The sequence below is a fragment of the Salvelinus fontinalis genome, chromosome 28 (assembly GCF_029448725.1).
Source record: "Salvelinus fontinalis isolate EN_2023a chromosome 28, ASM2944872v1, whole genome shotgun sequence".
In the NCBI taxonomy this organism is placed as follows: Eukaryota; Metazoa; Chordata; class Actinopteri; order Salmoniformes; family Salmonidae; genus Salvelinus; species Salvelinus fontinalis.
In genome coordinates this window covers 10377877-10390753 of record NC_074692.1, presented here as the reverse complement: position 1 = coordinate 10390753, position 12877 = coordinate 10377877, and the positions used below count along the sequence as shown (strand labels likewise).

The window sequence follows — 12877 nt, the reverse complement described above, 5'->3', positions numbered from 1 at the left end:
TTAATTAATTAATTTGCTGGCCATTTTTCTTCAAGTGTTTTAAATATCCATTCAATGATATATATATATATGTATCTCATTCATATTCTCTCGTGTTTTGTAATATGCACATGAGATACCAGTACATTTTTGGGGTTTCAACTGAAATATATGAATAAATTAAAGTATTGTAATAATTTATTCATAATTCATTGGTATTGCCCCTCCCCAAAAAGTATCCAAACAAGTGGAAAATATAAGCCATTTTAATTCAAACTTAAAGCAATTAAAAAGCGATGTGATTTGACTACATTAGATTAATGAAAATTAACTACCAATGAAGCTATGATGTCGGGCGAAGGGTTGACATGAGAGAAAGGCGATAGCTACAATGTATCGTCCTCAGACATAGTTACCTCTGCTCTGTTCGCTTAGATGACTTTTTCCTGACACTGAGCATAGACATTTCTGCTGCTGTTGAGTAGAGGATCATTCTCTTCGAGGTATGCAATCATTTTAAACAAACACTTGCGTTTATCCTGTAAGACATGCTCATCGTTTATAGTAAATTGACTTTACTCGTGTAACTGCTTGTTTTTAGGCTGTAGGCCTTGTAATGCCTCGGTCTCTAGTCGCTCTGTGAATCGGTCAAGCCTCGCTCAAGATCCAGGACATTGGAATTGGGAGCTCCGAAGAGCACAAGAGACGATACATTGTAGTTTGAAATGTAAAGGAAATGTATTTCTAAATTAAACGTCTGTAGTTTTAGCCTACGTTTTATTGGCAGCCAGCAAATTATTATGTAGGTTGGCGCGGATGTTTTACATCGTAATTAACAGCTGTTGCGCCAGGACTCATGAGTGAGTAGCCTCCAGGCTTCCTCGTCAGATGGCAAACAGTTTTATACAACTAAAGTCATGTATTTCGAGTAGCTGTTTAGGAAAACATTTAAGAAATATTTTCAATAGTGAGGACAAGTGGCAAACATGCTGCAATAAGTGACAGCAGCAAAATGTAAACGAAACTAGATTGCTTTGTTTTATTTCTCTATTAAAACAAAGGGATCCATATATGTATGTATGCATGTGTCCTCAATATTAAAAGTAGCTTAATCTGTTTTGATCTAATAAAGCACATCTCTCTACAGTTGAGTTTGTACCCGAGAAGGTCATGTGTCGCCTATATATTGCATCTGCTGTCATTTCTAATTGGCAGCCCACTTTCCCCCTCTAGCACTGTGCCTATGACTTCACCGTGGGGTGGGCTGGAGACATGCACCCACCATCAAGGGAGGACTTTGTGTCTTTAACCCTCACTGGACAAGGAAGTGGCATCTATAATAACAGTAAACAGTGGAGAAGACAGTCCTGCTGGAGGGTGAGGGATGGCTGAAGGAAGTCAACCAACTTATCTCACACACTGATCCGATGACTTATTATGCACTATTTACAGTTTATTTATATGCTGTAAGACATATCGCACTGAATGTTTTATACCTCAAATGTGGCATGCCATTTTAATGGTTTACTAACTTACATGAAAAAATGTCTCAAGACATAATTGTGATCATAATCATAATATCATGTGATAGCCACTCAGAAAGGAAATGACTGTAGCTCAGACCTGTCACTGTTAGTCAGTAGAGGTATGACACCATGGTGGTTGTTTTTCAGAAGAATACGACACTGCAGTGCTTCTGTATAGTAGCAGCATGTTACTATAGTGGCGCAGTTGATCAGACATGTAACACTGTGACATTCAGTGATTTTTCTGTATTTCTTGTTGATCGTGTACTTGTCTCTCCTGACGGACAAGCCAGCGCAGTCAATTATAACTGAGTGTTTGTCTAATTCACTCTGTGCTTACGGCTTTGTCATTTTCTCTCTTACCCAAATTGCACCCATATATCCACAGAAATGGAAACGGTTATCCAGATTGCAGCGCAACCTAATCCTCTTCACCGTGGCTCTCATGTTAGTTTGTGGGATTTCTACTTATCCCAGTGTCACAGAACATTTCCGAGGTAAGGTCAGCAAAAAAATTGAATTGTTATAATGTATGGTGGTGACTGTTCCTGAGGCCCCAAAGACTGAGCATTCTCCCCTCTGCTTCCTCCCCAGGCCTTACTGTTGTTGCGAAGGAGGAAGGGGACCATGCTCTGAAACCTGTCATCCATGAGGTCCAACCTGAGTTGGACAAACTGAACCGACCGCTAGTACCAGAGTCACCTTCAGAGGTTGGTACATTCCACTCCTCTGCTTTACTACTAAAGCCAACCTTTGACTATGACAAAATATGTGGATTGAAACATCCAGTAAGTAAAGCTCTTCCCTCCCTTTATCATGTCTCTTCCTTCAGAAGCAGAAGAGGGCAGCCCGCAAGCGGGGGCCACCCAGCCTGCAGAACCGACTGCAAAAGAAAGGGAACGTGTCAGATACCCAGGTGGAGAAAGAGGAGGGAGAGAAGCCACTTGTAAAGTAAGACTAGTCTCTAATCAGTGGAGAGAACTGATGGACTGATTGATAACAACATACTGATACACCTTTATTGCATGGGTTAGAGAAGTGGATTGTGATGCGTAATCTGAATAAAATATACAACTCGATTCCAAGCAAATATAAACATGTTTTCGGGTGTTCTCATCTTGACTGATCCCTATGTGTGTTTAGCTGGCGTGTGGCCATGATGGACCAAGCCACTGAAAGAGGAACTGCCAAGGAAGCAGCGAACAAGGTGGATGTCCCAGCGGTTGAGCAAGAGGGCCATTCACACAAGGAGCCAGGTCTTTGCCATGTTTCTGCCTCTTCTGTCTCTCTCTCTCTCTCTGCTCAAACCCTCCATAGCCCCCTTCATGACCATGAACAACAGCTGAGTTTATTAACCACACGTCGAGTTTGATGTGTGCATGGCCCGAAAGAGAGTTAAATAGAAGTAATGAATTCATAATTCTGGAACGGACTTGGATGGTAGCCTATTATCTTGGCGTGCGTGTGTTTCAGAAGTCGATAGGCTTGAGGCAGTACGTGATGCTTTCAGACATGCATGGAAGGGCTACAAAGAGTTTGCCTGGGGGAAAGATGAGCTGAGGCCCATGTCTAAGTCCTATGGAGAGTGGTTTGGCCTAGGCTTGACCCTAATTGATGCACTGGACACAATGTGGATCCTCAACCTCAAAAAAGGTACCTACAGTACATTCATGATCCAGCTTTTCTATATACCTTCTGTATCAGAGTTTTCATGGACTTAGACCACTAAAGTTGCTTGCCCTCTTTTGGACAGAGTTTGAGGAGGCTAAGACCTGGGTGTCCACAGAGCTGTCCTTTAATAAAAACGTGGATGTGAACCTGTTTGAGAGCACCATCCGTATCCTGGGCGGCTTGCTGAGCACTTACCATCTGACTGGAGACATTCTGTTCCTGGACAAGGCTGTGAGTCACGTACAGGGAGACCTATAGAGAGCTGGCACTTACAGTTTCTGCTGCTGGGCCTCTGGCACTTCCTCCTCCAGTCCCTCTGCCTCTCAAAGACCCTTTCATAGACTGCTGCTAATGCTGCTGCTGGTCATATAAATTAATTCCTGAAATGAAGAAAAAAATCTGGGAGAAGGGGGTCTGATTTAAGAAAACCAATATTGATTCTGTTTTGTTTTTTTGATGACCTTGCAGAAAGATATAGGAACGAGGTTAATGCCTGCCTTCAACACCCCGTCCAAGATCCCTTACTCAGATGTGAACATTGGGAAGGGTACGGCCCATCCCCCTCGATGGACGTCGGACAGCACTGTTGCGGAGGTCACCAGCATCCAGCTGGAATTTAGGGAGCTGAGTCGCCTCACTCAGGACACACGCTACCAGGTAAACCAAGCCACAACACAGTATCAGGATCTGTTGGTAATATTCATACCAACACTCAAAAGCAATGTTCCAATGGCAGGACTCGATTTGACGTCAGGTTTGATTTATACAGCACTCCAATCATCTCTGACGACATTTAACTGACTTTCTCCATCCCCTTCTACAGGCTGCAGTGGACGAGGTCATGCAGAAAGTCCACAAGTTGGAGGGGAAGCAGGATGGCCTCGTCCCCATGTTCATCAACACCAACAGCGGCCAGTTCACCCATTTGGGGATGTTCACGCTGGGTGCACGGGCAGACAGCTACTACGAATACCTCCTCAAACAGTGGATCCAGGGAGGCAAGAAGGAGACGGCGTGAGTCAAACTCTTTTCCAAACACTTTCCGGTCTACTTTTCTCAAGGCTGAATATGAGGTTTAGGCTGACGCTAATTCTCTGAGTCAGGTCTAGCCACTCAGGTCCTACTGATCTTGTCTAGGCTCCCTGCTAAGTACTGGGGGCAAGCAGCGGAGTTGTCCCTGCTCTAGCTTGCTGTTATGTTTTGACAGTCCCATAGCTTGATCTCCTCAGAGCTGTCCCTCCCCTGATGTAACTGAGATTACTTAAACAGCCCAAGTCTCTCTGTTACCTGCAGTGCTGGACAAGCTGTGTGGATGTGGAGGAACAGCTGTATTTCGTATCAGGCTGTGCATAAGACTGAAATATTCATGACTCTGTCTGGTGATATTTGCTGAACTTCATGCACAACTAGGTCTTCAGAGCTGCTTTATAAACCATGTATCCTCAGTTGGAACAGCTCTCTCAGACCCAGCACAGCTTGAGGACAGATTTAGTTATTATTCTGGGTTTTAAAGTAGTTCTTAGTTTTTTCTTGGCTCAGTGCTGTATCAGTTGGTGTTGTGGATTCTATGGGACACGTATAAAATAACAGAACTACGCAAGTACCATTAAGCTGACTATGCTTCTCAGTATTTGTGTAGTTATAGACCATATTTCTTTCAGTCGAAGCAGTGTTGTGTTATACAGAGCAGTACAAATAAACGGATGTGCTTGGCTGTAAAGCTGTGGCTGTGTGTTCCTCAGGTTGCTGGAGGATTACCTGCAGGCCCTGGAGGGAGTGAAGAAGAACCTGCTGAAGAAGTCCTCTCCGAACAGGCTGACCTTCGTAGGGGAGCTTTCCCATGGCAGGTTCAGCCCCAAAATGGTTAGGATATGGACTATGCACACCAGATGAGTGTGTGTTGAAAAAGCTGTTGTTTTCTCTAGATTGTGTAACATGGACATGGTCGTTCTCCACTGCCCCCCCCCCCCCCCCCCCCTATGTCAGGACCACCTGGTGTGTTTCCTCCCTGGGACCCTGGCTCTAGGGGCCCACCACGGCCTGCCAGCCGAACACATGGAGCTGGCCAAGCAGCTGATGGAGACCTGCTACCAGATGTATGCCCAGATGGAGACTGGCCTGAGCCCTGAGATTGTCCACTTTAACATGCACGAGGGCAGCATCGGAGATGTAGACGTGAAGGTAGGGGTGCGCTCTGAACAACACTCACAGCAGAGATATGGTTGTGATCAATACCCAACTGAAGTGCCATTTGGTTCCTGACTATTTATTTCACTGTTGTGAAGTGTATGTTTTTTTTAATGCAATTGATATGATTGTTTCTCGTGTGTGTGTCATTGCTTCAGCTTGCAGACAGACACAACCTCCTGCGCCCTGAGACGGTGGAGAGCTTGTTCTATCTGTACAGGTTCACTAAAGACCGGAAGTACAGGGACTGGGGCTGGGAGATCCTCCAGAACTTTAACAAGTATACCAAGGTGAGCGAGCACAGTCACTAACCAGCCTAGACTACTGTAAATACTGTAAGTAAATGAACCGGACTGGTCCCAGATCTGTTTGGCATGACAATAGGAGTCATCTGGAACCAGGCTACTGAGAAATGCATTGTTAAAGTGAGTGATGAATCCGTATGTGTTAATTGAGTTAGTATTCCTCAGACGTTACGCATCCTTCTTATAATAACGTGTGATAACAACATGTGATAACATAATAACATGTGTGTCTCACCAGGTTTCTACTGGTGGCTACACGTCCATCAACAACGTCCGGGACCCAGAGTACCCCAGCCCCCGGGACAAGATGGAGAGTTTCTTCCTGGGGGAGACTCTCAAATACTTCTACCTGCTGTTCTCAGATGACCCGGAGCTGCTCAGTCTGGACAAGTATGTGTTCAACACAGAGGCTCACCCCCTGCCCATCTGGCCCACTGCACAGTGAGAGATACACAGGGCAAGTCAACATGAAGCACACATACAGTAATACATCACAGCTCAGGGCTTGGCTAACACCAATATATCTTGTTATTCCTTATTGTATATCTCAGTGACTCAAATTTGGGTTGGTTTACCCTCTCCTAAATTGAAAACTCTGGGAGAAATGCCTATTTTTAAAAGCCAGAATTCATTGTTTGTTTAAAAAGTGAGGGGGGGGGGTAGCAGCAGTAGTGTTGGGGTGAGATTGAAGCATAGTAGCTTTGATATATATTTTGTTATCTTTGTCTGTTCTCGCCACATTGCTGCTGAGGAGGCCTGTCTATCCTCTGATAATGACAGTTGTTTACTCTGAAGGAAGAGTGGAAAACATGAGGCAGCCAAGCTATGTCCTTGGCTCATCATGGTCATTTTGTACACCAACACTAGAGAAAGATATGAGCGTGACTGGACTCCAAGTTGTGCCTAAATTGGAGGCAGCAGCAGCCTGAGAGGAAGTGCTAGTTTGACAGAATACAGCACTGAGTGACAAGTGACACCCCCTATCATGGACTTCCCACATGAAGAAAGTCTATAGTATACTATGGTATAAATCACTATAGTGTATACTGTAGTATTTACAGTTAACTATATTATAAACACTGCAGTAAAGAAAAACAGTATTATTTACTAGAACATTCTATAGTAAGTACTACACATAGTTGAGGGATACTACAGTGTATAGTATACTACCGCTTACTATGGAATTCTATAATACGTACTGTAGTATTCATAAGAAATGTATGTGGGTTTACAGTAAATGACCAAGTATTGTGATAAAACATTCTGTGTCCCTGGATCCTCTCACTCTCCGGTCTCTTGATCGCATTCTTAAGAAATGGTTTATACCGTCATGTCAGGCATAGAATAGTCTGATTTGAATTGCATACTGTGAACCTTTTTGTGTATGGCGACTGCAAGCACGTATTGTTTAATTTCCCTGTGTTTTGAATTTGACTGACTCAGCTGCTATTATATTTAATGAATGTTATGTTTTACTTATTGGTCATGCTTTTCTTTGTTGTGGGGTCAAACTAGTGTAAGTTGGAGTGGACATTTAGGTAGTTTTAGTTATACAAATGTTTGTGAGATTTAAGATGAATTTTGTTAGTATCATTTGAATTAATTTGTAGTGTATTGTGGTATACTACAGTGCCTTCAGAGAGTATTCATACCACTTGACTTATTCCACAATTTGTTGTTGCAGTCTGAATTCAAAATTGATTAAATAAATGTATCCTCTCACCCATCTACACAAAATACCTCAACATGACAAAGTGAAAACCATGTTTTTAGCAAATTTATAAAGAAATGTAATACGTAAGTATTCACACCCCTGAGTCAATACATGTTAGAATCACCTTTGGCAGCAACTACAGCTGTGAGGCTTTCTGGGTAAGTCTTTAAGAGCTTTGCACACCTGGATTGTACAATATTTGCACATTATTATTTTCAAAATTCTTCAAGCTCTCAAGTTGGTTGTTGAACTTTGCTAGACATCCATTTTCAAGTCTTGCCATAGACTTTCAAGCTGATTTTAAGTCAAAACTGGAACATTCAATGAAATCTTGCTAAGCAACTCCAGTGTGTATTTAGCTACACTTGCAATAACATCTGCTGAACACATGTATGTGACCAATAAAATTTGATTTATTTGGCCTTGTTTTAGGTTATTGTCCTGCTTAAAGGTGAATTTGTCTCCCAGTGTCTGTTGGAAAGCAGACTGAACCAGGTTTTCCACTAGGATTTTGCCTGTGTTAGCTCTATTCTGTTTTTTGGATCATGAACTCCCTAGTTCTTGCCAATGACAAGCATACCCATAACATGACACAGCCACCACCATGCTTGAAAATATGAAGTGTATCTTTGTTTTGACTGGGTGTTTTTGTATACCTTTTATAGTGTAATCACTTCACCATACTCAAAGAGATATTCAATGTCTGTTTTTTTTTTACCCATCTATCAATAGGTGCCCTTCTTTGCGCAGCATTGGAAAACCTCTAGTCTTTGTGGTTGAATCTGTTTGAAATTCACTGTTTGACTGAGGGACCTTACAGATAATTGCATGTGTGGGGTACAGAGATGAGGTAATCACGTTAAACAATTATTGCACACAAAGTGAGTCCATGCAACTTATGTGACTTGTTAAGCAAATGTTTACCCCTGAACTTATTCAGGCTTGCCATAACAAAGGGGTTGAATACTTGACTCGACATTTTAAACTGTAAACCAACAAAATGTGGGGACAGTCGGAGTGTGACTACTTTCTGAAGGCACTGTATATCTGGATAGGCTGTAACTCCCATACTTCACCATCATTCCTGTAAATATCTATTGGGAATGTAATATGTACATTTTCCACTCTCGTGATTCTGTTTGTAGTGGTATTTTATTTAAACGTTTGAGACGCAATTCAACATCCTAGGTGTATAGTGTGAGATTGTAGTTTTCTTCCCAATTTGAATGTTCAGCGCTCTCCTCCTTCACTGTTGTTTCACTAGTGCCTTCAACGTTGCTCTGGTTAACCTTATGAAACTATTTTGACATCATTCATAAATTGCTGTTTTGTTATGGAAATGTGGGTAGATTTTTGTTTTACATATTCATGGAGTGGAATAAGGAATGTCATTTTCCAACAGTCTTTCAACCATTTGCTGGATGTACTTCTGTAACTTTCAAACTGCATGCACTTATAGTACATATCACGAATAAGGGCTCTGCTTGCTATCCCTCTTTCACATTTCTGATCAGTTGATATACTGCTGGTTGGATTTCAAATTCCTTTTTTAGAACTGTTATGTTTCTCAAAATGGATTCTAAACTTTTATAAACCAAAGATATCCTGGTTATTACAATATCTGGAATGAATCTACACATCATTCTGTGAGGATTGACAAAATAAGCCATTTCCCTAAGCCATGTTTTATAACAATGTAAACTAAGGACTATTGGAGTTTTTGATACAGCATCTGAAGTCAGCTGTTAGCTAACCAAGGTCAACAGCGTGTTAATACTGTCTTGGTTAATCACGTCTGCTGCTGTTCTGATTCCCTCAAGCTGTGGAGGAGCATTTTATTTCAAACTGCTAATGCCATATACCCACCTGGGACCTCAAGGCAAAATAAGAAATATAAGTTATTGTATTTTTCTTGCATATTGTAAACATTTGCAGTCAATGTTACACATTGGTCAGAATCTCTCCAATTCAATTCAACTATGCGCCTATGACATTTGCAACACTGTATTTTGGAACAGCCCGTGTGATGAGACTGCAACACCAGTGACTCAGATGGAAAGTAGTACACCCATGTCTTGATTTAAATCTCTTTCAACTTGGGCATGAACATGCTAAACCAAGGGCTGGGAGCTAATGGGACCAGTGTTTCTGGGTCTGTGAACGTTCTTTAAGTCATGACCTTTCAAAATGTGTTATGAATCATGTCACTTAGTTTTATTAAACCATGGACCAGCTTTAATTTTGTATAAATGTCAACATTAAAACACTTTATAGAACATGTGTCACAATTCTGTCACTTGATCATTACAATCCATGTCGAGGTAATTTCATCAGTATCTCTCCCCCCTCCATTTTCACCCACTGGGCGATGGTATCTGACTCCATCTTACAGGGCTTTATAACAGATGCTGGATCAGCGTCATTGGCCTCTCTGGGAAGTAAGATCGCATGGGATAATATTAGCATTGAATTAAAACCATGCCAGTGGTGGTAGCTTATAAAATACAAAATTAATATTCTAGAGTAAATCATTGTAAACTGTTTGAATTCACAGTAGTTGATTGTGGAATGGAAGAAAGTCAAGTGTGATTTCGAATGACACGTTCTCTCACCTAAAATCCAAATGATGAGCCCCCTCTGCAATCAGTGATGAGCTTAAGGACTTTCTCACCTACAGAACAAAAATCGTACACATTTTATTCATATCTTACCATTCCATTTGCCCATGTGTCCAGATCTCCATTGGAGAAAATAATGTTGCTGGCTGTGGAGAGGGCTGATCAAGGCAACAAAGAACAAAACATCACTGAAGAAACCATACTATGGAAAAATCAAGCAGACTAGGGTGACATTACAGCCAAGTGTTCTAGAAGCAAGCCATGTGTACTGCATGGGAATTTCAGATGACGTTGAAATGAGCAAGGCAGCAGGGTCATGCCACCAAACAGTTGTCATCTCAAGAATTGAAAAAAGACTATAGTAAGTGCCTATTAAGTGCCAAATAAAGTAACAGGGTTGATGACTTAAAATGCTCAGTCTGATCGTGTGGGCGTGCTGATACAAAGTTAAATAGATTTACATACACAGCTCTGATTAGCGGATAGGATTGTCTAAGCTCTATAGCCTACTTACCTATTTAAAGAAGGAGGTTACATATGCAAATAAAAGATAAGTGGTCATTGGTCAGAATAATCAGATTGTGATGTCATGCTGTGGGCCAAAAAATCCATCCCACCTGAACAGGCTGAAATTCCAGGCTGGGGTTTTTTCTTCAAAAATGGTGTTATCATTTTCACAATTTCAGAGTGTTAATTCAACCTCATAGTGTGGAAATATATACACTGCTCAAAAAAAAAGGGAACACTTAAACAACACAATGTAACTCCAAGTCAATCACACTTCTGTGAAATCAAACTGTCCACTTAGGAAGCAACACCGATTGACAATACATTTCACATGCTGTTTAGACAAAAGGTGGAAATTATAGGCAATTAGCAAGACACCCACAATAAAGGAGTGGTTCTGCAGGTGGTGACCACAGACCACTTCTCAGTTCCTATGCTTCCTGGCTGATGTTTTGGTCACTTTTGAATGCTGGCGGTGCTTTCACTCTAGTGGTACCATGAGACGGAGTCTACAACCCACACAAGTGGCTCAGGTAGTGCAGCTCATCCAGGATGGCACATCAATGCGAGCTGTGGCAAGAAGGTTTGCTGTGTCTGTCAGCGTAGTGTCCAGAGCATGGAGGCGCTACCAGGAGACAGGCCAGTACATCAGGAGACGTGGAGGAGGCCGTAGGAGGGCAAAAAAACAGCAGCAGGACCGCTACCTCCACATTTGAGCAGGAGGAGCACTGCCATAGCCCTGCAAAATGACCTCCAGCAGGCCACAAATGTGCATGTGTCTGCTCAAACGGTCAGAAACAGACTCCATGAGGGTGGTATGAGGGCCCAACGTCCACAGGTGGGGATTGTGCTTACAGCCCAACACCGTGCAGGACATTTGTCATTTGCCAGAGAACACTAAGATTGGCAAATTCGCCTTCCTATGCTTCCTGGCTGATGTTTTGGTCACTTTTGAATGCTGGCGGTGCTTTCACTCTAGTGGTAGCATGAGACGGAGTCTACAACCCACACAAGTGGCTCAGGTAGTGCAGCTCATCCAGGATGGCGCATCAATGCGAGCTGTGGCAAGAAGGTTTGCTGTGTCTGTCAGCGTAGTGTCCAGAGCATGGAGGTGCTACCAGGAGACAGGCCTGTACATCAGGAGACGTGGAGGAGGGCAACAACCCAGCAGCAGGACCGCTACCCCCACATTTGAGCAGGAGGAGCACTGCCAGAGCCCTGCAAAATGACCACCAGCAGGCCACAAATGTGCATGTGTCTGCTCAAACGGTCAGAAACAGACTCCATGAGGGTGGTATGAGGGCCCGACGTCCACAGGTGGGGGTTGTGCTTACAGCCCAACACCGTGCAGGACGTTTGGCATTTGCCAGAGAACACCAAGATTGGCAAATTCGCCACTGGCGCCCTGTGCTCTTCACAGATGAAAGCAGGTTCACACTGAGCACGTGACAGACGTGACAGAGTCTGGAGACGCCGTGGAGAACGTTCTGCTGCCTGCAACATCCTCCAGCATGACCGGTTTGGTGGTGGGTCAGTCATGGTGTGGGGTGGCATTTCTTTGGGGGGCCGCACAGCCCTCCATGTGCTCGCCAGAGGTAGCCTGACTGCCATTAGGTACCGAGATGAGATCCTCAGACCCCTTGTGAGACCATATGCTGGTGCGGTTGGCCCTGGGTTTTTCCTAATGCAAGACAATGCTAGACCTCATGTGGCTGGAGTGTGTCAGCAGTTCCTGCAAGAGGAAGGCATTGATGCTATGGACTGGCCCGCCCGTTCCCCAGACCTGAATCCAATTGAGTATATCTGGGACATCATGTCTCGCTCCATCCACCAACGCCACGTTGCACCACAGACTGTCCAGGAGTTGGCGGATGCTTTAGTCCAGGTCTGGAAGGAGATGCCTCAGGAGACCATCCGCCACCTCATCAGGAGCATGCCCAGGCGTTGTAGGGAGGTCATACAGGCACGTGGAGGCCACACACACTACTGAGCCTCATTTTGACTTGTTTTAAGGACATTACATCAAAGTTGGATCAGCCTGTAGTGTGGTTTTCCACTTTAATTTTGAGTGTGACTCCAAATCCAGACCTCCATGGGTTGATAAATTTGATTTCCATTGATAATTTTTGTGTGATTTTGTTGTCAGCACATTCACCTATGTAAAGAAAATAGTATTTAATAAGAATATTTCATTCATTCAGATCTAGGATTTTAGTGTTCCCTTTATTTTTTTGAGCAGTGTATATTTTTGAAGAACTAACATCCCATTTTTGACTGCACTGCCCCTTTAAAACAAGGGACAGCGTTTTTGGACCTTAAATTGATTACTAATCTCATCAAATAAATAATGATCATCAGAAATTACGTTGT

General features: G+C 43.0%; 1 protein-coding gene across 2 annotated transcripts; it reads left to right on the top strand.

Annotated features, from left to right (window-relative positions):
- The first annotated feature begins 114 nt into the window (after positions 1-114).
- On the top strand, positions 115-9658 carry LOC129826116 (endoplasmic reticulum mannosyl-oligosaccharide 1,2-alpha-mannosidase-like). 2 transcript variants are annotated; one of them, XM_055886465.1, is made up of 14 exons: positions 115-482; positions 1213-1356; positions 1894-2002; positions 2100-2215; positions 2338-2456; positions 2649-2761; positions 2982-3158; positions 3259-3407; positions 3645-3833; positions 4000-4190; positions 4919-5039; positions 5163-5357; positions 5522-5653; positions 5907-9658. In XM_055886465.1, exons 2-14 carry the CDS (start codon positions 1252-1254, stop codon positions 6111-6113), a joined length of 1923 nt encoding a protein of 640 aa, XP_055742440.1. In that variant the 5' UTR covers positions 115-482; positions 1213-1251; the 3' UTR covers positions 6114-9658. The 2 variants fall into 2 exon arrangements, with proteins under 2 accessions (XP_055742440.1, XP_055742439.1); XM_055886464.1 differs by having other exon boundaries at positions 2979-3158.
- Positions 9659-12877: the final 3219 nt, after the last annotated feature.